The sequence below is a fragment of the Dermacentor silvarum genome, chromosome 2 (assembly GCF_013339745.2).
Source record: "Dermacentor silvarum isolate Dsil-2018 chromosome 2, BIME_Dsil_1.4, whole genome shotgun sequence".
Lineage (NCBI taxonomy): Eukaryota > Metazoa > Arthropoda > Arachnida > Ixodida > Ixodidae > Dermacentor > Dermacentor silvarum.
Genome location: NC_051155.1, coordinates 59,158,999 through 59,186,044, shown reverse-complemented (window position 1 = coordinate 59,186,044; position 27,046 = coordinate 59,158,999). Strand labels below are relative to the sequence as shown.

Here is a 27,046-nt window from a genome sequence, read left to right as displayed (position 1 = left end):
GATGTACGGCATACGATTAAGTGAACTGTAGAAGAACCTGTGAAAAAAACCAACGCTGGGTATCTTACGGTGGTGCGAGAGCGACTGTAACTCAGATTTGTTTTTTAAGGCTGATATGCTTACGTCATATGAGTAGGATGAATTAATGTATCTTACAGCACGATTCTGAAAGGACTCAAGTGCTTTAACGAGATAATTTTGGTATGGGTCCCAGATTGGTGGCGCATATTCTACTTTAGCCCTGAGAAGTGATTTGTACGCCAGAAGTCTGACGTCCGGAGGAGCATGACGCAAGTGTCGCCTCATAAAGCCGAGTGTTTTGTTCGCCGATGATACTATGGTGTTAATATGTGAGCACCAGTAAAGATCACAGGAAATTAAAACGCCTAAGTATTTGAATAATTTTACTGTTTCTACGGGGTTGCTGGCTATTGTGTATGAAGTCAAGAAGGGTTTACGCCTACGGGTAACTGACATATGTTTACACTTATTTGGATTAAGAGTCATTTGCCAACGGGCACACCAAGACTGCACATGGTTAAGATTTTGTTGCAAAGTAGTGACGTCAGTGACATTGTTAATGTTATGATAAATCATGCAGTCATCAGCGAACATGCGAATTTTGCAAGTTACGTGAAGGTGTAAGTCATTGATATATATTAAAAAAAGAAGTGGACCAAGAACAGATCCTTGAGGGACACCTGAAAGTACCGGAAGAAGGACGGAAGACTGGTCGTTGATAGTAACGAATTGCGCGTGGTTGGTGAGGAATGTGTCTAGCCATTTTAATACATTGATGTTTAAATTCAAGAAAGAAAGTTTATGTAACAGGCGACGGTGAGAGACTTTATCAAAAGCTTTCTCGTAGTCGAGAAAGATAGCGTCACTTTGTTGATTGCAGTCCAGGTTCGCATGAAGGTCGTGAATGAAAAGAGCTAGTTGGGTTTCGCTAGAAAGGCCCTTACGAAATCCATGCTGTACAGGATGAAAGAAATGGTTGGCGTCGAAATGGTCCATGATGAGTGAGTAAATGACGTGTTCCATTATCTTACATGGAATGCTCGTTAAGGAGATGGGGCGATAATTTAGGGGGTTGTTCCTGCTGCCTGCTTTGTAGGTGGGAATAACCTTTCCTACTTTCCAGTCATGAGGGATGCAGCCAGCTGAAAGCGACTGAGCAAACAAAAGACACAAAAATGCAGCTGAGATATCTTTAGTATTTTCAACAGTTTCGAGTTATACCATCGATACTGGCGGAGGACGAGAACTTGAGGTTATCAATTACATTGGAGGTACCATCTGCGCAGAACGTGATGGCTGGCATTACAGAGACTATGTTGCTAGACAGTAATGGTAGAGGCGCACTAGGATATTTAGTAAAAACTGAGGCGAAGGCATTGTTGAAATGCCGCATCAAGTCTTCATCGACGCACCCGCGTTGTGGCACGCCTCGTATCTGTGGAATTCCTGTAGTGCAGGAGTTCTCTGTTCTCTCGCGTGCTGCGTCGTGTAATATCCCCTCCCTGTGTTGTTAGAACATAGTGTGAGTAGCTGAAGTACACCGCTAAAATTGCTTTCGCTTTCAATGTCCTGCCTCCGTGTGAAACTCCCTCTTTTACGGCTTGTTTTTCGACTGACCATTTACAATATATAAACATCAGCTGTAGCTGGCTTAGCATCTGAAAAAAGTGAAAGTGTCAGCTAATTCTTGTCCGTCATAGCAATGGACCAAGAGAGGCACACAAAACGGCTTTAATAATTTTGTCTAGTGAGCAAAAATTACGCAGCAAGTTCGAGTTTTCTTGTTGAGCCGCATTTCTATTTTTCCCCTTCAGTTTAGGTAATTTCGACGACTCCATTTACGCCAACTTCAATATGACGAATGCCACCAGCGGCTCCGGTCTCACCAAGTACACGAACGACTTCTTCGACCAGTCGCTGACGTGGCAGGATGTTGATTGGCTCAAGAATATCACGTCGCTACCCGTGGTGCTCAAAGGAATCATAACCGGTAAGACACGATTGTTCAAGTCTGTAAATACCAAGCAGCGAGCGCACGGATGGTCGACCAGAATCAGCGACAGGCAAATTAAATCAAATTTATTTCAAGATCTCGTATGTACACTTGATGTCAGGGACACAGTCCAAAAGCCATTAATTGGTTTGACGGAGCGGTGCCACAAAACAGGCAGCGGTTACAGTATATGTCAATGCACAAAACCAAACATCCGGTATGTCGATAAATGTTAAAAGCTATAGCATATGAGTGCGTTATACACTGATAAATGAAAATGCACACATTCATATACATCTGAAAATATAGGTTATATAAAAAAATTGCGCCGGAACAATCAACAGTAATTCTCAATCTCATAGAATAGCCGAATGCTTGAAGAAATTCATTCGTTTATTAATGGAATTGCGCGCTTGACGACATGTATTTGTTGCAGCGAAGATGTTTACGTACAGTTTCTAGCTTCGTTGCGTCATTCCGTATAAAACGAAGCCATTTACCAGCACATCTATATGGGTAGTATAAGTAGAAGGCGTGCCGTTCGGCCACGATCGCCAACGCGAGTGCCATTTTCGTCGGTGCCTTTGTTCCAACTTACGACCAGCAAACTCTGACCGCCAACGCCAACCACCTACTGCGAAAATGAGCGAAAGAGCTAAAGAAAGCTATCCGCTTTACTTGTCCGGTTTTATAGAATGGTTCGCTCGGTTATCTTCTGCTTTTCGTGAACTGTAATTGACCATTTTAGAGTTCACCGCAATAGCCTCCGCTCGAAGCTTTACAGGCTACAGCCTTACGTTTTCTCGCCTATGTGCGGTACGTTTTCGCAACTACATCGGTGCCCCCAGTGACAAGTGACTGCTGCCCTACTAGTTTCTGCAATACTTGAAGGGTATAGGAATACCGTATACTTACAATAAATAAATTTTGAGAGACGCCACCAGCCTAAAGCAGAAAAAAGTTTGGGTTCTGCGAACGGCGCTGCGCTATCGGAGTTATTTAGTGGGTACGTTAAAGCATCGTATCACGCACGAAAGCAACTTTATTCAAAGCGCTCAGGTGTAGGTTTAGTTCATAGTTATTCTCCTACCATTACGGTAGCGGCCTATAGGCCACTTCATAGATTTACACGCACTAGCTAATTATCTTCGCGCGCGTACCAAGCCTCTCTTGCTATGACATACGGAAAGCTGGATGATTGTACTGATGGCAGCGGTAACGGTGGATCGGTTGCGCTGTACTGAAGCTTTCATGAATTATAATTTTTTTAACCAAAAACACACAGCAAATACAATCAGTGCTAAGTACGCCATATGCTGAGTTTTGGCTCCGTGCTTGCCAGGTGCCGTTACCACTACTTCGTGTGTGCGCTAAGTGCACGGGAGCCGCTTTTTGCCACATATATATGTGCTGACAACTGTATTATCAATAGATTACGTCATGGTGCTATTGCACCGTAGGTATCGTCGCAAGTTGTGGTAAGCTTACATAGCGTGTAGGGAGTATTATATGTCTCCATATGCAAGACAAGGGACAAGTCCCAGAATTGACAGAGCGCATGTTCTATCCTCTGCAGTTATCTTATTGCGCTCAATTATGACAACATTCGAGGTGCGATCGGGCCGTCGCCTATGCTGTCACCACGCTGTCACCGTGGCGATGGCGCATACGTCCCACGGACAGCGCATTGGAGTTCGCATGTCCTGCTGCAAGCCTAAGCATGCGAACGCGATCTGTGGCTTGACAGCGAGAGCGAGCAGTTAAGGTGGAGGTATCACTGTCGCCATCTTGCGTGTAGTTCAGATTCTCCCACCAGGCGACGCCACTCAGTCATGTTTGGAAAAAGCGGGAAAAAAATCTGCTCTTCGCCGCCGCAGCATGCCCCGGGATGGCCCTCTTGTGACGCGGCGACGGAGATCCGCTGAATTGAGAAGTCCCCTTTCCCCCTTCTTTTCACGAGTTGTGCCTCGCACCATTGTTTTGTTGCTGCGCGTGGTGGCTTTCTCCCCACTGATACTTTCAACAATAGCTCGGTCAAACTTTGTAAAATCGTCAATGCCGATGATGGTGGCAATTAGTGGTTCGCCGCTGCCGCTTTTGACGTGGCTGTCAGGTCAGTGTGGGCCGCTGCTTCGAAAGCCGTCCCGGCAGATGGCCTGCAGACCAGTGCTCACAGTAGAACCTTGAGTGTGGTTGATCGTCAACAAGTTTTGTTTCTTTGTCTTCCGAGTGAACTTTTTTTATCATTTTTCAAAGTACGGACCCGCTAAACGAAGGCTATAGGCTTGAAATGGTCACTGTTGCTTTGTGCCTATAAAGATAAATAAAGGAAAGGGAAGGAAATTGCTACGGACCGCAGTAACTGTCTAGCGTAGTCTGCTGGCGCCTGAACAGCGGTCAGCAGTGAAGGAGAGGTGGCGGTAAAAGAGTACGGGTAAAGTTAGTATAGAGTAACAAGGAAATATTTACATCAGAGCGACTAAGTAAAAAGAAACAAGAAGACCGTGTGTGGAGTAATTTCCTCGAGAAAGTTTGTCACCAGCCCCGCACACCGGCACTGTTAGGTCGCGTGGAACAGCCCGGTGTCGAGGCCCTATACTGTTCGAATAAGTAGCAGTGCTTTCGTAAGCTACCCCCTTTCCACGGGCACGGCTGACACCAGTTTTGTTTCGATCGCATGTGCCGCTTGACCTGATGCCTATATCCCGACGTTCAGAAGCCCCCCAGCAAGCTCGCTAACAATACATAGAACCCCTATTGCGCGCCTTGCGGAACGCCGAAAAGGGTGTTTTTTACATACATACGTGACGGATAGGCTTTGAGTGTAGCCAACTAAAGCACTATTAGCCTCATGTATCCCAAAACAAATGTCTTATTTTTTTGCGCGCTGTTTGCAAATTCCATGAGCATGAATGGGTTGGCGAACCTATTCCTAGGGCGTCGGTCATGTTATGATGCCAGAGTACCGGTTCCTGCAATTGCCGAAGCTATGGAGCGTTGATATGAGCTTAGTATATCAGGAGACCACTTCCAGGAACACCGACTGATGATAGCTCCGCCAGTCGTGGAATAGTTCAAATCTTCACCTTGTGCGATACAGTAGAGCGGATTAGTGAGTTAGTTGGTGGATGTTCATCTTGTAAAAGAGGGATACTGCGCTATAAAAACAGGGGAAACATAAATATAATTGGACAGGACGCGCGCATACTCACAACTGAATTTGATTGGGTGAAAGACGACATATACGCGAACAAAAAACACCTCATCATGCTCAGTGGCCATCCAAAACGCTGTCGTCACATTCTTGCGTCCAGAAATTGCACCTCACAATCAGCAAGTAACACGGAAGGATCGCTAACACATACACTTTTTTTTATACGCCTCGAACTTTTTGTTCATTGTATATATCTAATCTCGTTCTATATGTCAATCTCCAGCCACCGAAATACAAGCTGGCTGCAACAGTTCATGACGGTACTGGCAGCACTCGTGTTCTTTTATTCTGTCCGTGTCTGCGGTTGCGCTAGCCACATGTACGAAACTATCTGTCACTTCAGGACCCATTCAAGTGGGAACAAATATGTTTCCAACCACAGGTAATTGTTTAGAAATTTGAGGCTCCAGTTACGTTCAATAATTTGTCTCGTTGTTCACTGAGGTGAATATTTATTGTTTTGTTCAATATCATTTGAAACACTTTCGGAAAACCTTGTTTTTTCAGGCGTTCGCATTGCCAGGCGTCTGAAAACCTTTGTACGTCCACCAAATTTTGTCAGTAACTTGTGTAAAACACGAGACAGCACTTAGTCCGAAGAGCAGAATGCCAAGGGAACGTGGGCGTGGCACCTGGGCCGTAAGACAAAGTAGTTGCATGATCCTGTCCCAACTATCACCTCCAGCCCATCCACATACCCCCCCCCCCCCCAACCGTTTTTCTCTCTAATGTTGTCTTGCAGTCGCGGCTACAAGGAGGGGAACGGGTCGCCTCTACATCCAGGTCCGGCAGCACCCTTTTGTCGCGTGCATTTCTCGCGGTCTTATGGAAACTGCCAGTTACGCCGCCAATTGAGATAACTGGAAGAGCGGCGGCTTCCGGGGAGTCCTCTCTCTCCTGCACTATCCCCCAAGCCCGCACCTTTCGAGGTAGTATAGTGCGGTGCGCTATAATTACGCTACGGCATATATTATATTTTTTTCCTTAGCCTTTTGTGATGGCCAGCCAATGAAACCATTACTGTGACTTACCGACTTTCTGATTGAAGTTCAATCCGTTCTTTGCGGAATTTCCAATAACACACACACACACACATATATATATATATATATATATATATATATATAGTGTTTGTGTGTGTTTGTTCGAACACTTCCTGCAGTCCTCACGCCAGAGTGGCCTCAAGCAATCGAGAAGGTAGAGAGATGGAGATCATGTCAAGCAACGCAACATACTTGAAGGGCGCACACACACTGTCAAGACACCAGAGAAGGCTGGTGTCTTGACAGAGCCATAGAAAAAAATTCACACAGAGACTCCTCTGGAGTTGTCTAAGTATGCGCAAGCATTGTGCCATTTGCTCATCTCCACGTAGCCCGGTGTCATTGTCAATCTTATCAAACTTGATCCGACCAGTATAAACACTTATCGTTTGTTATCAACCTTATCGAACTTGATCCGACCCTTATCAACTCTTATCGGTTCTTATCAACATTGCAGGACTTGATCCGCCTGTCACAGACCCCGTGAACGAGGCGCAGACGCCGGACCAAATTCCAAAGCCGACTTATCAGCTTCCGAAAATAATCCCCCGAAAGCAAGGACAATTAAGAGTGGGCCGGCCCTCCGGTGCGCCAGTGAACGCCGGTTGCTGTCCAAAGACCTAGTCAGAGCCCAGAGTTGTCAAAACAGAACAAAATATATTCTTCACACAAGGCAGTTACACACACACTTGCCCACTTAGGCTAGACACAACTCAATAAAAATCAGAGGGTTATTAACAAACACAAGAAAATTATTAACGACAAGCACCAAGAGTCCAACACGTAAAGCACAAAATAAAAAAGGAACACTCAGTGTCCAATCGTATTCACCAGTGTTGGTTTTGAAGTCGGACGATCTCGACGTAACTCGGGGCAAATCTCGAAGAAAGAACTTCTTCCGGAAATGCACTCGCTCGTGAACCCGTCGACTAGCTTGCCGGGGAATCCCCTTCTTCCGCAGCCGCTCGGTCTTCACGTTACATCACTTCAGCGGCGCGGACTGAACTCTCGAACTCCAATAAACGATTCTCGCACGGCGGTTATATAGCTTCCACAGGCATACTCGAACATTCTTATCGGTGTCGTGATCTCGGAGCATGGCCAAGGCATAGGAACCTTCGAGGCTTTTCTCGTTCCTTCCGCCGCCGTCGGAGCATTCGCGAGGCGGGGTGATGACTCATCCTGTTGGTGCATGCTCTTGCTGTAGTAATGTCTCTCGACTCGCCGGGTGAGAAGGTGTCTCGGTGCGCGCGTATGTTCTCTCTCTCTCTCGTTACCGTCGCTTCGTTGAGACTCTTCTAGACGTTTCGGCGCCGTTGTTCGCGTCGCTGTTTGAAGTGTATGCGCTCTCCGCCTCTGTTCAAGTTGCCGCGGGGCCGGCGTGTTCTTTCGCTGGCTTGCGTGACACGCGGCGTGCGCTTGGATTACGCGCTCTTTTGTGACACCGCTCCTTACCGGCCTTATAAGAATTTCTCACAGCATTATAAGCCCTTATCGTGCTTTCGCACCTTATCCATTCTTTATAAACGAGAAATCAGTATTGGGGGCGAGCTCCACTACTGGAAAACCTGGCGCCACCGTCGGAGTGACGTACTATGAGAGATCACGTGGTGCAGCGCCTCTATTTTTTCTATGTCAGTGCAATCGCTCGGTCCGCAATGGGAGCCGTTGGTGCGCCTTAGTTCAGTGAGTTGCCGCGATGTGACGCTACCCAGAGGGTACGACTAGAGTACTCTATATGCTCCGGGCGCATATATGTAGTAACTATAGGTCCGGCTGCTTGCGTCATGCGTGCGTCTGAGCGCGCGCAGTTAAGACGCACGCATAGACGCCGCCACCCATTCGCCAAAGCGCCCAGCTCGCCTGGCGATTGTTTCTGAAAAGAAAATGAGTGCCGTCATTCAGCGTTTCTAGGCATGGTTTCTAAGACGAAAGGAAAGATAGTGGGGAGAGGTGCGGCTCCAGAAAAAAAAGACAGAAAGACTCCGATGCACTGTGGGAAGCGACGTAACGAATCTTTCTGTGCAGTTTGCTTTGATGTTGCTTTACATAGGTGAAGAATTGTTAAACTTTAATTAAAGTCTAATGCTTTGTGCGTAGTGATGCAAAATTGACGGTAAATTAACTATCGATAGCATCGATAGTTTTTATTGCGATAGCAATTATATGGACACTCCAAAGCAGATTTCTGCCGTCGGCGTCGCCGTCGTCGTCGCCGTCGCCGTGAGGTTCCGTATGACGTCAATGGAGATGAAATCGTCGCCGCGCGCCGCCGAACGCTGTATGTGAGAGTGAAAGGGCCCGAGGGACGCGCGCTTTCACGGGGAGTGAACCCACGGCGGAGAACAAACGCGCGTTCTGCGCCGTGCTCCCTTAAGGGCTGCAGATGTAGGCGTCTCTTTCCTTCTTTACAATCACCGTATATGTAGAGCAAACGCGCCTTCTTCCGACGCGCGAAAGGCCGTGGGGGGGGGGGGGGGGGGGATGGAGGCGACGTTTAGCTGCGGCACCAAGTGCCTATTTATATCAGAGGCTCCGACAACAGTCACCAACGCCGCACGCATTTTGTGCGAACGCGGGCAAAACGCCGACGGCGTCGACAACAGTTCTGCGTGTTGCCGGTGCTGCTGCATGTCCAAGTTTATACAGCTGATAAAGCTACTATCATTACTCCTTATAGCTCTCTACAAATTTGCTATCGCAATTGATGCTTCGCCTTTCAGGTGAAACTGCGACAATTTTAAACTATCGATAGTGTAAAAAAACAATCGATAGTATTACTATCGATAAACAATCGATAGTATTATCGATAGTGCAATCGATACTAACCAGTTACAACTTACCAACAAACGTAGTTCAGATATTTTTATTTTTAAATCACAAAATGCAATATAAATTTGAAGCAGCCCAGTTCCGCCAGGTGTAACGGCTTCCTTTCCGCTACAGCTGAACAGTTAAACTTAATTATCATGTGTCACTCAAGCATTCTGGTGAAGGAACACAAGCATGTCAGCTTTGTTGCCCTTCAGCCTGCTACTCCTATCTGAAATGATTTGTCCAGCCACTGAGAACATTCGTTCTGCGGGTTCCGACGTTGCTGGAATGCACAAGTACTTCCTAGCCACTTAAGAGAGCCGCGTTGTGGAGCACTGCTAAGACTTCCAGAATGCTAAATGGTTGCTCTAACTTTCCTGTGGATGTAACTCCAGGTACTGGCGAACCATTAGCTCTGCGTTCGATGTTGCGGTTGAGGGCTCCTGCTGCTGTCTCTCAAGGAACCGCAGAATTCGGCTTCCTGCAGCAGTTTCATTTGGAACCGCCTGTTGTCTGGATGGTTCAACTGGGACATTTGCGAAACTAACACTTCATCCAGCAACTGTACGTAGGGTACATCTCCAGAGCTCGGTGACGGGCAGACTGCATTAACGAAGAGTCCTGTCATAGTTAAAAGGATACGGACACAAAATCTGAAAATTTTACCAAAACGCTGAAAATGAATCCTCAGTGTGTGATTACACCGAAAATAAGTAGTCACTTAGCTCATTTTTGAGCTGATGGCTTTATTTTTGGCGTTTTTCTGAGCGCGCGCCTCGCCGACCGACCCGCGGCAGTTGGAAGTCGGGACGTCAAGACACCCTCGTCAGAAAGCCAGCCGGCCGGCCGCGGTCGTTCGAAGCGCGCCGACGCCGCCATCGCGAGCATGGATTCGAGTTCTGGTGCGTCTACCAGCGATGAGTACACGTCTGAATACGAGGCCCATTCCAACTTGGCAAGAAATATTACCGCTTACGGTTACGAGCCTTCCGCGTCAAGCGATGAAGAAGATCAGGCGGCCGTGGAAGTGCCGGTCAGGTTTTCGCGAACCGTAGCGCGAAGATTTCGCTCTGCACCAGACACATGTGCAAGCATTATTGGTCATTTCCTGGTGTAAATTTTCGGCAGTGGCGTAATCGTGTTGCTGCCGAAGATTTACACCAGCAGCGAAGTAGAATAGACTTGGTTACTGCAATATTAGCTGTTTTTGTCTGTCTGAGCTCTGCGCCACCAGGTGGCAACACCATACAGGCCGCTCACGCTTACGGTTCAGCCCGAACGCCCCAACGCCCGCGTTTACCCGATTACCGGACAAGCTTAAGCTCTCTAATAGGCAGGTATCCAAAGTTTACGCACCTTGTCGTCTCTGAAAACGTGTGAGACGGCGATTCACGACCGACGATGCTGCTATAACAGCAATGTCTGGGCATTTCCTTCCACCGCGACGAACGCGTCAATACCGAGCGACGACCGCGGAAAGCCTCATGTAGGACGCACCACCTGCGTGGAGCACCGACGGGGATAGTGTTTCGGACGGACCACGTGCGAAGATCACCGAAAGGGGTTAAACAAACGCTGCAAGGGACCGACAGCCCTGGAAACACTGCGACAGCTGTGGCCGACCTTGACCGCGGGTGGCTGTTATGACGTCAAATTTCAGCTTCTGCCGCCGGCCGCTTGGGGGCAAGGTGCAACAGAAAATCGCAAAAATAATAAAATTCTTTTTTTTTTCAAAGCAGCTTACTGTATTCGTCATTTTCAACAGTTCGATTTTGTTCCGACGCAAAAAACCACCCGCCAACTTTTGTGTCCGTATCCCTTTAACACCACTACCATATACCACGCACTCGGGGAACCAAGTTTATGCTGCAATGAGTTCGCGCGGTTGATATTATACTGTCGATAGTACTATTGAAAGTACAATCGATAGTACTACGTAGGTTTAACTATTGTAGGTATACTATTGTAAGTAACTATTGTAGGTTTAACTATTTTAGGTATACGTAGGTTTAACTATTAGAAGTACAATCGATACTACTATGGAAATTACTATCGATAACGCTATCGATCGTTTTTTTTACCATCGATAGTTCGATAATCACTCAACTATCGATAGTATCGATAGTACTATAGATAGTTCTGCATCACTATTTATGCGCCAAAACTATGATCCGAATATAACTCGTGCCGTTCTGGGGGACTCCGTAGTAATTTTACCAGCTGGGGTTCGTTAACGTGCACCTAAACAAGCACACCAGTGTTTTTGCATGTCGCCCACATCGTAATAATGCCGCCATGACCGCGATCGATTTAAATTTCCTTTTACTAATATCATAACACACATTGCTTCATTTAACCGTCGCTTAAATGAATTTTCTCGTATTCAACTTAATTTGACTGCATTATCTCATTTTCGCAGCTGAGAAGCTTTCACGACAGACGATATTTATATTTAAGCAATGATTGTGATGATACTGGTTTCAGCTGTAGTGCCAACTGTTTAGTGTACTTGACCGAGAGAGTATGAGCGCGGAATTACAGCGGAGAAGCGGTAACATCATTCATGGTGTAAGACGAGGGTTCCTCTTTTGGCCTTAGACTGACTATATATGCTCACATCATGGTTTCCGGGGAATTCGCAGCAGAGGACGCCGAGCTTGCTGTGCAGCATGGCGCCCATGCCATTCTTGTGTCCAACCATGGAGGTCGACAGCTGGATGGAGCACCGGCCACTGTGAGCATATATATGGCATGCATGACACATGCGTGATCATTCAAATTCTCTTAATTTTAGAGAGCTCAATGAGAAAAACTTACAAACATTCGGTAAACAGCATTACAAGTGCTTGAGAGTTAAGGTACGAGGTGAAAAACTGCATGTATTGCGTCGAAACCTGCTCGTTAATTTAACCATTCGTTAGCAAGAATGAGACGAAGGCCATGGCCATTAATTGTCCACAACCAAATCTGTCATGCACGTCGCTTTTCTTCATAATGATTACCTTGTGGATGGCGGATCATAACGTTGTTTGTGAAAAAAAACGACATAAGTACCTAACCATAATGGTTTTGAATAATTATCTGTAGAACACATACCCCGCTTTCTTTCTCTGAGGGGTGCTCGGCTCCTGATTGGCGGAAAGGATAAGAGTTGGTAAGAGCATTGAGTTAATATACTATGTCACAGACCCCGAAAACGAGGCGCAAAGGCCGGACCAAATTCTGAAGCCGACTTATCAGCTTCCTAAAATAATCGCTGGAAAGCAAGGACAATTAAGAATGGGCCCTGTGGTGCGCCAGTGAACACCGGTTGCTGTCCAATGACCGAGTCAGAGCCCAGAGTTGTCAAAACACAACAAAATATATTCTTCACACAATGCAGTTACACACACACTTGCACACTTAGGCTAGACACAACACAATTCAAATCAGATGGGTTTTCACAAAACACGGGAAAATTATTAACGACAAGCGCGTAAAGTACAAAATAAATAGGAACAGTAAGTGTCCAATCATATTCACCCATGCTGGTCTTGAGAGTCAGATGATCTCGGCATAGCTCGGGGCAAATCACGAAGAAGGAACTTCTTGCGGAAATGCGGACGCTCGATGAACTCGTCGAATAGCTTGCCGGGGAATCCCCTTCTTCCGCAGACGGTCTTCACGTTAATCTCTTTACCGGAGCGGTCTGATCTCTCCTCTGATTCTCGCACAGAGGGGGAGAGCGCATACGCCTCAAACAATAATGCTAACAACGGCGCCGAAGCGTCTAGAAGAACCTCGACGAAGCGACGTTAACCGGAGAGGGAGAGAAGAGCACACGCGCCTGCCGAGACACCTTCTCACCCGGCGAGTCGAGAGAGATAACTACAGCGTGAGCGCGCCAACAGCATCAGTCATCATCATGGCATCATCATGGCCCTTGACAAAGCTCCGACAGCAGCGGTCGAAGGTACGAGAAAAGAGCAGAAGCTTCCTAGGCTTTGGCCATGCCACGAGATCACGACTCCGATAGGAAAGTTCGAGAACGCCTGTGGAAGCTATATAACCGCCGTGCGAGAATCGTTGGGTGGAATTCAGAAAGTTCGAGAGTTCAGTGTGCACAGGTGAAGTGATGTAACGTGAAGACCGAGCGTCTGCGGAAGAAGGGGATTCCCCGGCAAGCTAGTCGACGAGTTCATCGAGCGTCTGCATTTCCGGAAGAAGTTCTTTGAGATTTGCCCGAGCTACGCCGAGATCGTCTGACAAGACCAGCACGGTGAATATGATTGGACACTTACTGTTCCTTTTCATTTTGTATTTTACGTGTTGGACTCTTAGTGCTTGTCGTTAATTATTTTCTTGTGTTTGTTAATACCCATCTGATTTGTAGTGCGTTGTGTCTAGCCTAAGTGTGCAAGTTTGTGTGTAACTGCCTTGTGTAAAGAATATATTTTGTTGTGTTTTGACAACTCTGGGCTCTGACTCGGTCTTTGTACAGCAACCAGCGTTCGCTGGCGCACCAGAGGGCCCACTCTTAATTGTCCTTGCTTTCATGGGATTATTTCCGGAAGCTGATAAGTCGGCTTTGGAATTTGGTCCGGCGTCTGCGCCTCGTTCAACGGGGTCTGTGACAATATTTCTGGCGTCCGCGCAGGACCTTTCTGGTGCAAATCGTGTGTCCATAGTAGGGAGAAAGAGCCTAGGGTCGTTTACATTGCTATTGTAAACGATTTTGAGTGTTGCACCACGTTTCGCTAACTTGTGTGCAGAGAGCAGTTCGATAGTTGAAATCTAGGCAGATATTTTTGCACGCGGCTAGATTCTTGAAGGGCATTATGGATCTCGAGAAATTACTTGCCCTTGGTGAGAAGATGGGTCTTTCCGCAGCGGAACTACGGAAGTGGGTTAGCCAGAAGGAAAAAGAAGCCTTAGAGAGAGAGAGAAAGGCTAGCGGCCGAAAGGGCCAAAGGAGAAAGAGAAGCAAAAGAGCGACAGATAAAAGAAGAACGAGAAGCGATGGAGCGAAAAGAAGAAAGAGAAGCAAAGGAGCGACAGATCATAGAAGAAAGGTAAGCTGAAATAGCTGAGAGAGAAAGACAAAGACAGCATGAGATCGAACTCGAACGACTTCGTTTGCAGCAGCGCAGACGCTCCTGCCCAGGCAAGAGTCGATAGCACTGAAAGGGAAGAAACTAGCTTCCGTCTGAACCCAAGCAAACTGCTTGTGTCATTCGATGAAAGAAAATATGACCTGGATGCTTATTTGCATAGATTTGAGACAGTTGCCAAAAGCCAGAATTGGCCAGAGGATCAATGGGCCACTGCGTTGAGTACGTGTTTGAGTGGCGAAGCACTTAGTGTGTACGGTAGGCTGACGCCAAACGATACCTCTAATTATGGAAGGGTGAAAGCCGCTTCATTGAAGAGATTTAGGTTCACCGTAGAAGGCTTCCGAGATAAGTTTAGGACTGGAAAGCCTGCCGATGGCGAGACTGCCACGCAATTTGCCGCGCGGCTCAGCCACTTTTTGATAGGTGGACCGAACTTTCAGAGACTTCACAGCAGTACGGTGCGCTTAGAGAGCTTCTGATCAAAGAGCAATTCCTCATCAGTTGCCACCCGAGCCTGTCACTCTATCTGAAAGGAATTGGCAGACCAATTTTTGGTAGCACAGGGAGGCACCAATCTCTCCAAGACCAAAAAAGAGGAGCCGATGACGCAAAGAAACCGGCATCTGATGAAAGGAGAAACCCTCCGAAGCCTGTTCCGAGGTGTCATCTCTGTAACCGACTGGGCCATCATGCTAGCAACTGTCGGAGCAATTTTACGCGTCCCATTGATGTAAAATGTTTTAAGTGTGGGCGAACTGGGCACAAAGCCGATTCATGTCGCAACGGAGGGAAACAAGCTCCCCAGGCATCCTGTGTGTATGCCCCGCCAAAACACCAAGAAGACATAAACGCCGAATCTGTCGAACTCCGAGACGGAAAAAGAATTCCGGTCGTTAATGCGGTGATGACACAACGCCCAGAATTACCTATTAAGGGAATGCCCGTCCTTGCCGGGGAAATGGCAGGAAAACAAATTACGGTGTTACGAGATACCGGCAGCAGCACAGTGATCGTGCGAAGGGACTTGGTCAAAGACAGTGAGCTCACGGGCGAAACCAGTTTAGTTTTCCTGATCGATGGTACGACTAGGAAGCTTACTGAAGCCAAGATTGGGGTTGAGACCCCCTACTACAGTGGGAATGTCACGGCGCTTTGCATGGACGGCCCACTGTATGACCTAATTCTAGGGAACATCGAGCGAGTTCGCGGCGCAGACGATCCGAAACATTTGGAAGAGCCGAAGATCGAACCATTGACGATTGAAGAAGCTCGCGGAAAACCACCCACTGCTGACGCGAACAACGCCGCAGCTGTCTTCCAAATTCGAGCGAAGGCCCAGGCAAGACCTTTCCAGCCCCTTTCCAGACCCAATTCCGAAAATAAACTGACCGGGACCCATAACCACGCGAAACACTACTATCGAAAGACCAAGGACAGGAAGTTCAAATTTAAGAACCATTGACCATTAGTGTGTGGTGCAAAGTGATTTGATTAAGTGCACCGGTTGTTCATGTGTCATGGACATAATGTTTGTTTGTGTTCTGTAAACTACCCTGTCATAGTTTTGTATATTTGTTGCACATGTTAAATTTCAAATGGTTGCCTTGTTACGCGAGATATGAGTTTTTGTATAGTACAAGTGTAATCATTACGCGAGAGATGTGCTATTGTGTAATCCAAATGTACTTGTGTTACTTGTGTTTGTCTCAATGTATCGCGAGTGAAGTGTGACTTGTGGTGGACTGATTTATGGACTTACGGACTCGTGTGTAGCGGACTTTTGTGCGCGCTTCTTTTGTGTTTCTTGAATATTATTGCATAATATTCTTAAAGTGGGGGGGGGGGGGCAGTGTCACAAAAGAGCGCGTAATCCAAGCGCGCGCCGAGTGTCACGCAAGCCAGCGAAAGAAACGCCGGCCCCGCGGCAACTTCAACAGAGTGGGAGAGCGCATACGCCTCAAACAACGCTAACGGCGACGAAGCGTCTAGAAGAACCTCGACGAAGCGACGTTAACCGGAGAGGGAGAGAGAGAGCACACGCGCGCGCCGAGACACCTTCTCACCCGGCGAGTCGAGAGAGATTACAGCGTGAGCGCGCGCCAACAGCATGAGTCATCATGACCCCCCCCCCTTGACAAACCTCCGACAGCAGCGGTCGAAGGTACGAGAAAAGAGTAGAAGCTTCCTAGGCTTTGGCCATGCTACGAGATCACGACTCCGATAGGAAAGTTCGAGAACGCCTGTGGAAGCTATATAACCGCCGTGCGAGAATCGTTCGGTGGAATTCAGGAAGTTCGAGAGTTCAGTCCGCACCGATGAAGTGATGTAACGTGAAGACTGAGCGTCTGCGGAAGAAGGGGATTCCCCGGCAAGCTAGTCGACGAGTTCATCGAGCGTCTGCATTTCCGGAAGAAGTTCTTTCCTCGAGATTTGCCCGAGCTACGCCGAGATCGTCTGACAAGACCAGCACGGTGAATACGTTGGACACTTACTGTTCCTTTTCATTTTGTATTTTACGTGTTGGACTCTTAGTGCTTGTCGTTAATTATTTTCTTGTGTTTGTTAATACCCATCTGATTTGTAGTGCGTTGTGTCTAGCCTAAGTGTGCAAGTGTGTGTGTAACTGCCTTGTGTGAAGAATATATTTTGTTGTGTTTTGACAACTCAGGGCTCTGACTCGGTCTTTGGACAGCAACCGAACGGCGTTCGCTGGCGCACCAGAGGGCCCACTCTTAATTGTCCTTGCTTTCGTGTGATTATTTTCGGAAGCTGATAAGTCGGCTTTGGAATTTGGTCCGGCGTCTGCGCCTCGTTCACGGGGTCTGTGGCACATTACAACTCTTGATGGATCTCCAAGGGCTGTGATCTTCCCCGCAAAAGCTGTGACTCTTCAGTTTCAAACTTCTCACCGGACAACGTCGACCGCTGCGTAGCTTGCTGCATTGCGCTACGCACTTCACATGATTCAAAAGACTTACCACGAAGATGGAGCATATTTACGGATTTGAAGGCATTGTCTGCATCTGCATTGTCTGCATTGTCTGCTATCAGCTCTACGTCATGGACCACAAGACCAAGTTGTGCTGGAAATAAGGCACCTGTATCACCAACTAGCACAAAAAGGGCATGACATCACTTTTCAATGGCTCCCAGGCCACTGTAGCATCATCGGCAACGAACAGGCCGATAAAGCCGCGAGGAGGGCTCACGAAAATGCTGTGAAGGAACCCATTTCATTATCAAGAGCCCACGCAGCAACAAAGCTTCGCATATTCGCGCGTGATGCCACACGATCCATGTGGAACACACCTGGTTTCCAACATACTCGACTGCACAGCCTGGACCCATCCCTCCGACTACGCATTCCGTCTGGACTTCCTCGAATCAAGACAACTGCTCTCTGCCGACTGTGGCTTGGAGTATCCTTTAGGAATGCTTTTGCTTGCCGCATGGGAATGGCTGACGGTGCTGCCTGTGATACTTGCGGCAGCGAGGAAACAATCGAACATATCCTGTGTCATTGTCCCCGCTACAGCAACCAGAGACAGTCGCTCGTAACGGAGTTGGCACGCCTCGACGACCGGCCGCTTTCTGAGCAGACGATTTTAGATTGCCGGCTGATACGGTCTTCACACCAGAAGGCGACGAGGGCGCTACTGAAGTTCCTCCGGTCAAGCGACCTGTTTGAACGACTGTGACGCTCCCGAGTTCCTTTGTGTGTTTGTGTTTTTTTAATCTCCCTCGCTTTCCAAGTGTTTGCATTTTTCTTTATCTTTCTGTCTCCCCTTACCCCTTCCCCAGTGTTGGGTATCACACTGGATATCTACCTTCCTGTTAACCTCCCTGCCTTTAGCATCTCATTTATCTCTCTCTCCCTCTCTAAATCTAAGTACACGGGTTTCGCCCTCATCTAAATGCGGCCGCCGTCAGGTTGTGTTATGGCTCTTGAGCGAATCATATTAGTGATTCATTTCTATCCATGATCCCGCGATCTAAAATTGTTTAAAAGTACAGTAACAATTCAAAACAGTCAACTCGGAAGTTCCCGGTCAACCTACCCAACGCCCATACTTGACAACAATAAAACGTGCTCAAAAGTTATTGAGGGGGGTGGGTCTTTTAAATGCCCTGTGCATTATTAAAGTGAATAGTTCCCACTTAAAGGAACTTGCCATCGGCGGCTCGTGCATATTACTTTTCAAATATTTAGTTCTTTTTGTACAACTTTATTCCCGCTGGTTACCCAAAGACAGCCCTTCGCTTGCTCGCTAGCACTTAGCCTCACATCAATGTGGTCTGTACACTACAACGGCTTCCAAATAAGACCAAGAAAGTTTGAAGTGGACATTACAGCGCCGGTACTTGGCGGAAAAATTACATCTGTAAATATGACCACAAGTATTCCCTACTAATATGAAAAACCAGACAGTAGCTGTGTTTTGCAAGCGTGAGAGAAAACAACTTTGGCAATTACGGCCCTGTATCAATTCTTGCAATTTTTTCGAAGAAACTTCAAAGCATGTTCAAAAATATTTAAAGGTTTTAAGAAACACTGTGATAATAGACTGTTAGTTTGCCTTTCGAAAGGTCAAATCAACGGAATACGCTTTACTTGGTCAGAAGGAACTCATTTTAAGCAACACTGAAGCAAAAAAGCTACCACTTTGTGTATTTCTTGACTTCAGCAACCATCTTAACCATGACATCTTGCTCCATGAAAACATTACGGCAGAACTCATCTGACAATGCAATGATTAGCATTCCAGCAATGCAGCGTCACACCGTGTTTCCGGTCAAGCTTATTTGCCATCTGCAGTTGTCATTCTGAGACATTCGTTGCTTCGGCTATAGGTGACATAACCGGTATCCTCCTCTGTTGCAATGGCACTTGTTTGCCAAAGTCGCCCATGAGCCCGGCGGCGTCGCGACGATGGAATGAGGGAGAAGGAATGACATCTGTGAAACGACAAAGGCGGTATGACAATGGCATCAAGACAAGGAGATCACGGCTCTTAAATTATGGCGATGGTATTGACCCTTTTCGCGGAGCAGTTTCTTCTCGAGAGACGAGATGGAGCTTTCGGCGGCGCGCCATACGTTGCCTCAGCGAAAGCGCACGAATACGAAATAATGACGGCGACGGTATGACAACAAAGCAACGATGACAATGACATGACAACAGTATGAGTACAATGGGATGAAGACTAGTGAATGACGACAATGGTATCACGACAATGTTATCACGAATACTGTCGGACAACTATAGCATGACGAAGACGGCATAGCGAGAGTCGGATAACAAAGCTGGAGTGATTGAACGATCACGATGGCATCATGACGACGGACATGACAGCGACTGTCATACGACGGTGGCATAATCATGATGGGATAATCATCATTGAATTGTGATAGCATAAAAGGATAGATTGACGAAAAAGGGCTGATGTCGATGAAACGACGAACGCGGTATGATGACGACGGCATGACGAGAGTCAGATGACGAAGCAAGAATTACATGATCAAATAGCCGGGACGGCATCATCATGACGATGGTATGACAGCGAATGCGCGATGAGAACTGCATGACGATGACACAATGACGGCCATAGCATTACAATGGTATTAGGACAATCGGAGGACAACGAGTGTATCACGACAATGGTGTAAGAACGACTGAATCACAAAGCCTGTATGACGGTGATGGGTTAACGACCAAGGCATGACGAGGAGCAATTGACAAAGCTGTAATGACGCGGATACAACGACCACGACGGCATCACGACCGCAAGCACCTACCTTGTTGCCCATACTGGTAGATAATCAGGCCACTGGGTCGGCGTAAGAGGATAGATAGATAGATAGATAGATAGATAGATAGATAGATAGATAGATAGATAGATAGATAGAAATAAAGAAAGGCTCAAAACGCCTGAAGTAGGCCAAGAATGCTAATCGCATTAAAAATTGTAAATTGCGGTATCCGGGGTTGATCTCCTGACTTTCTACCGTTCGTGCTTGAGTGACCGTAAGCAAGAAGAGCTTGTCGATAACTTTCTATCTAGTTTGCAGATGATTCGATGTGCCCTTCCCTAAGGCAGTCTGCTTGCTCCTATCCTATTTAATGTCTATGCAAACGACTTTGTAAACATTGCAGACGATGTGTCCTACACTTTGCACGCAAATGACACTAGCATCTTCCTCGGCGGTTCTTGTACTAACATACTAGTAGTAGTTACTAAAGGGAGCACAGAGTTTAGTCTTGCACAAATGGTCCAGAGAAAATGGACTTCCAATTAACACTAGGAAGACTAAAGATGCCATATTCAATGCATTTAACAAGAAACATTACTCTTTATAAACAACTTCTCCTTCACAACCATGAAATAGGATTGTTGCAACAAAGGACGGTACGTTGGGCCCATTGATGACCTATACTGAACTTAGTGACAGTGCGAAAACGACACGGACGAAATTGCTGTTCGGTTTGAAAAATTACGCCAGCACACATCTCACTATGACTGTCGATGGTAATGCGAATGGCAATCGAGCAATGTAGTGCCGACCATATTCCTGAAGTCAAGTTTCCTTAACACATGTAGTGGTAATACTGAGTTTTTCGTTGCTTCTACTATCTACCACATACCCCGATATCTTTCCACTTTGCTGTGGCACTCGCTTGCTAAGGTCGCCCATAAGCATGGAAGCATGACGACGACTGTATGACGCCGACGCAGTTTTTCTTATTTCTGGGGTTTTACGTGCCAAAACCAGTTCTGATTATGAGGCCCGCCGTAGTGGAGTAACATGCCGTAACATGCCAGAGTCTGACAAGGTTGGCCACGTCCTGAAAGGGATAGCGGACGACGCATTCAATTTGCTCATGTGCAGAAATCGTGCTACCGTCGATACCATGATCGAGGAGTGTCAGCGCTTCGAGCAGGCTAAGAGCCGCCGTATTGAACGACCATTCGCCTCGCTTCCCAACACCACTGCAACGTCTTAGTGTGAAGAGCGGTCGCAATCTAACCTTTCGCCGCCGTCGGCCGAATTGACGAGGATTGTCCACCACGAAATCGAGGCAATGGCTCCCGCTAGCCTCTTTACCAGCTTTACCGGCGACTCGAGCACACCAGCGGTTTCACTCGTCCAAGCCATCATGCGAAACGAACTCGCGAATCTCGGGGTTCACGCTGCTTGCGCCGTTGTCAGCCTTACATCCGCTTCCGGGTCCTCGACATCATTCCTCCGGTATCCACGGTTCGCTCCAAGATCTCGGAACCCTGCTGATTGGCGAACTGAAGACGATCGGCCTATCTACTTCAACTGCCGCCGTGTCGGGCACGTTGCTCGCTACTGTAACAACCGCTGGTCGTTCCCGCCACGTACTGCATCCTTTGGCCATGCTCGCCGCCTTGATCGTAGCCCTTTTGAGTCAGTATCTGCGGCACACCCCTACAATCCTGACGCTGCCACGACATGGTCCAGCCGCTAGCCGTCACCTAGAGGTCACCAGTCGCGTTCGCAACCGTACCGCCGTCCGTCCTCGCGCTCTCCGCCACCTCACCTCGCCCCGTCGCCGAGCAACCGTGGCTCCTTCAGCCCGGAAAACTAAACCATGCAGCACCCGGAGGTAACGCTGCATCTACGACTCTGCCCCAAAACCCTCTAATTACTCTGCCGACTCGACGCTGTGTGTTGGACGTTGACGTTGATGGCGTGACGATTTCTGCACTTGTCGACACCGGGGCTCATATTTCTGTCATGAGCTCTGGTCTTCGCCGTCGCCTAAAGAAGGTGGTCACACGTGCTGTTTCCCACGTTGTAAAAGTGGCCGATGGAGGAACTCCCATCATCTTTGGCATGTGCACCGCCCGCGTCACAATCGCCAGTCACCCAACTACTGTTTTATTCGCGGTTCTTGACCAAGGTCCGTACGACGTTATACTTAGTCTGGACTTTCTTGCAACTCATTCTGCCCTAATTGACTGTGCAACTGGCCTCCTGCAGCTCGAACTACCTCACCTAGCCGATGCCCAAACCACGCCTTCGGCCCTTCTCTGCTCTCTCGACTATGTACGCATGCCCCCGCAAACACCATGTATATCGCTATGGTCTCGAGCCCTCCTGTCGCTGATGGCAATTACGTGCTATCCCCGGTAACAGACGTTCTGCTCGCCAAGAACATCGCCGTGCCTAACACCCTCGTTACTGCCACCGGCAACCGCATCGCCATTCCTATTTTAAACTTCAGCGCCTCTCCTAAACTGATTCCGGCAGGCATGTAACTCGCCGCGATCACTGCTGCCGAAGACTGCGAAATTTGCGCGTTGGATCCCACTAGTCCCTCCAATTCGTCCTTCATTTGCACCACAAGCAGTTCGCCGCGCGATGTCTTTGTCGGAATGATCTCTGCTGACCTTCCTTCTGATCAAGCTACTGGCCATCGCCGCCTCCTGGAGTCTCACCACGACATTTTCGACTTCGACGTTCGTTCTCTGAGCCAAACGTCTGTTGTCCAACATCGCATCGACACGGGGAACGCGAGGCCTATCCGCCGCCGTCCCTATCGTGTCTTCCTCGCCGAACGTCGTGTGATCCAGGGCGAAGTTGACAAAATGCTCACAAAAGGCGTTATCGAACATTCTTGCAGTCCGTGGGCGTCCTCTGTGGTGCCAGTAAAAAAGAAAGACGGCAGCTGGCGCTTTTGTGTTGACTACCGACACTTGAACAACATCACAGGCAAGGACGTCTACCCCCTGCCCCGAATCGTTGACGCCTTGTACTGCCTCTACGGCGCCACGTACTTTTCCTCTATCGACCTACGCTCCGGATACTAGCAGATTACCGTTGATGCCATGGACCGTGAAAATGCGTTCGTCACACCAGATGGACTTTACCAATTCAAGGTTATGCCTTTTCGATTGTGTAATGCCCCCGTAACCTTTGAGAGAATGATGGATTCTCTCCTTCGGGGCTATAAGTGGTCAATGTGCGTATGCTATCTAGATGACGTGATTGTCTTTTCGCCTACTTTTGAGGACCGCCTAGCCCACCTGTCGGCCATTCTCGATGTGTTTCGCGGCGCTGGCCTGCAACTTAACTCCTCCATGTGTCGTTTCGCTCGGCGCCACATCACCGTTCTCGGTCACCTTGTTAGTGCTAGCGGTGTTCAACCTGACCCCGACAAGGCGCGTGCCGTCCGAGACTTTCCTGTTCCTCGATCAGTTAGCGATGTACGGAGCTTTGCAGGCTTGTGTTCCTACTTCCGCCGCTTTGTCAGGAATTTTTCCGACATTTCCCGGCCCTCTTACTGACCTACTCAAGAAGGACATCTCTTTTTCCTGGGGTCGTGCACAAGCTACCGCAATCACCACCCTGATCAGTTTACTGACTTAAACGCCCATTTTGGTGCATTATGACCTGTCGGCCCCTACAGAAGTTCGCACCGACGCTAGTGGCCACGGCATAGGTGCAGTACTCGCCCAACGCCAGAACGACCAGGACCGTGTCGTTGCCTACGCCAGCCGCCTTCTCTCGTCGTTGGAGCGGAATTATTCGATAAATGAGCGCGAATGCCTGGCTTTGGTCTGGGCTGTGCCAAATTCTGCCTTTATTTGTACGGCCGAACGCTTTCCGTTGCCACTGACCACCATGCCCTTTGCTGGCTCTCGTCGCTGAAGGATCCTACAGGAAGGCTTGGCCGCTGGGCGTTACGACTACAGGAATACACCTTTGACGTGCTCTACAAATCTCGCTGGATGCACCAAGGTGCTGACTGTTTATCCCACTACCCTGTCGACCCTCCCGACACCGCCGAACGTGATACCGGTGACTTCATCATGGCTATTGCAGATCTGGCCAACATACGCGCTGAACAGCAAAGTGACGACACGTTACAATCTACAATTGGTCGCCTCCATTCTCGCCAGCCCGACGCATCGCTTCGTCTGTTTGAGCTTCACGACGATATTCTTTACCGTCGTAGTACCACTCCCGACGGCTCAGAGCTTCTGCTTGTTCTCCCCAAGTATCTTCGTGCTAATGTTCTCTAAGAACTCCACGACGCTCCGACCGCTGGCCATCTTGGCGTATCGCGCACATACGATCACGTGCGGCGCCGGTTTTTCTGGCCTGGTCTGTACCGATCTGTTCGACGCTACGTTGCTGCGTGTGACCTTTGTCAGCGACGTAAACGGCCCTTGGGGTTGCCTGCAGGCCTTCTGCATCCTATTGACATACCCCAGGAGCCATTCTACCGCATCGGTCTCGACCTCCTCCGTCCATTTCCTACGTCTGCGTCAGGGAACATGTGGATCGCAGTTGCGACCGACTACGCTACGCGGTTTGCCATCACGCGAGCTTTGCCGACTACTTGCGCCACTGACGTCGCCAATTTCCTCCTTCGTGACGTCATCCTTCGTCATGGTGCTCCTCGGCAACTGCTCACAGACCGAGGCCCCTACTTCTTGTCGAAAGTTGTCGATGACCTCCTTCGTTCCTCTTTTGTGGAGCACAAGCTCATTACTGCGTACCACCCGCAGACCAACGGGCTCACCGAAAGGCTGAACATCACCTTAACCGATATGCTGTCGATGTACGTGTCTGATGATCACCGGGACTGGGACAGCGATTTGTCATACGTCACTTTCGCGTAAAACTGCTCCCGTAACGACACCGCATGTTTTTCGCCATTTTACCACCTGTATGGGCACCACTCTGCATTGCCTTTTGCCACGCTCCTACCTGTTGTTGTACTACATACCACGGAGTATGCCCGCGAAGTTGCCGCGTGAGCCCATCTGGCACGTGAGATCGCTCATGAGAGACTATCCGACTCGCAATTATGCCAAAAAGACCGTTATGACCGCAGCCACCGGCACCTCAGCTTTTCTCCGGAATCTCTTGTGCTTCTCTGGACTCCTTCAGGTCGCATCGGTCTCTACGAAAAGCTTTTATCGCGTTACACCGGCCCTTACAAGGTTTTACGGCAACTTAGTGACGTGAACGATGAAATCACCCCCCTGAACAGTTCTTCACCTTCTTTCCTGCCATCTCGTGGCATCGTGCATGTATCCCGACTGAAGCCGTACTTTTCCGTCACCTCCTCGTGTAATTTGTCTGCGCCGAGACGGCGCTCAGCCCGCCGGGGCGGTTAGATGTTACGGGCCGCCTCCTTACATTAAGGAAGAAGACGACGATCGCCGGGGAACGCTGCGCGTGTTCAGCCATCTTGGCTATCTCAGTCAACAGTCCCTGTATATAAATCCTGTCCCTTTTATCTGTTTGACGCCCAGTCACAATATATATATATATATATATATATATATATATATATATACAGAGAAATTTTCGCTCACGGGACCCCGGCGTTGTCACTGAATTTTCTGTGACACGGCGCCCGTAACGCTCTCGCGTTAAACGTTGCCGACCCACGGGACATCGTGCGGATGGCTCTGCGAAATGCCATAGGACCCCGGATTGCCCACAGACTAGGAACTGACCATAGGAGCCCGGATTAAATGGGCCTCTTTCGTTTGCCAAGCTGTCAACTCGGAAGTAGTGCATACAAAGCGGTGCAAATATTTCAACCGTTTTTTAACAGCGAAGCTGTTTAAGCCAGCCGTAATTTGTAGCTTATGGTTCGTATGAACAAACTATCAAGAAATCAAAGAAAACAAACTTTCTTGCCGAGGCGGGATTCGAGCGCGCGTACCCACGGTCCCAAGGCAAGCGTCGTAACCACTAGGCTATACAGCCCTGTTTTTCTTGTTTATTGCCGGGCTTCGACACCCAGTACAGCAAATGAACTCGCAACAATAGACAGTGCGCCAGATCGCTCAAGTGACCATATTGCCACTGCGGCCAGGCGTTGTCATTTTAAAATTCCCTGAGCACCACCAAAGGCTCCAGACTTGACAGCCACTCCGGAACATCTGTTTGCGCTTTCAATGTCTCCAGGAACCTGTGTACGCTTTCACGGAAATACATGCATGTTGGTCTTGCGTCTGGGTCACAAAAATAGCCGGCCATTCGGGAGCGCCATATACTGTGGAGGCCCATCAGCATAATCTGGTCAAACGGGAAACCATCCTCATTATCTGTTGGCAGGTACCTGATTCCGTAAGAGTCGAGCGGTAATTCTTTTAGGGGCGAAGCTCCTTAGGGCGTGGGTCTGTCCTTCCTCCGTATGTAGCCACCTGTAGTTTTAGAAGTGTTCACTAGATGGCGTAAGTGGTAGCCACCTGTAGTTTTATGAAGTGTTCACTACATGGAGTAAGTCCGTAGCTCTGGTTGGCATGGAGACCGCTATGTATGCATGTATACGCATATATACATATATATGTATATGTATAGTATAACAGGAAGCCGACTTCCGCTTCCGTTTCCACATCCGGTTCCGGTTCCAGAAGCCAGCTTCCGTGTTCCGGAGAACGCTTCCGGCGTTTTTCTCTCTTGTCCGCAGCTAGGTGCGCTGCGGTGCACAAGGGCGTTCGTTCCCGACACGCGTTCTCTTTCTCTCGTTCCCGACGCGCGCTTTCTTTCTCGTCCAGAGCTAGGGGCGCTGCGGTGCACAAGGGCGTTCGTTCCCGACGCGAGCTCCCTTTCCCGTCCGTAGCTAGGGGCGCTGCATTGCACAAGGGCGTTCGTTCCCGACGCGCGCTCTCTATCTCTCGTCCGTAGCTGTGGATTACCAGAATGATCCCCCGGTGCTTCTCCCACTCATCATCATTCACTTCGTGGATATGCTGTGATTTTTTTCAATGGTTCTTTGTAGCACATCCCAAAATATACCTCTTCCCAGCAATGAAGAAAAACATGGTCTATTGTCTCAAGCTGCTTGCATATGAGGCAGTGGGAAACCCAAGGT

The 27,046-nt window shown here is 48.5% G+C and overlaps 1 protein-coding gene across 1 annotated transcript in view; it reads left to right on the top strand.

The window, feature by feature from the left end:
- The window catches only part of LOC119441510 (2-Hydroxyacid oxidase 1-like), a 175,671-nt gene that overhangs the window by 114,857 nt on the left and 33,768 nt on the right, over nucleotides 1-27,046 (top strand). The window contains 2 exon segments of the mRNA XM_037706129.2: nucleotides 1,836-2,011; nucleotides 11,728-11,819. Coding sequence (XP_037562057.2) covers nucleotides 1,836-2,011; nucleotides 11,728-11,819 — 268 coding nt within the window.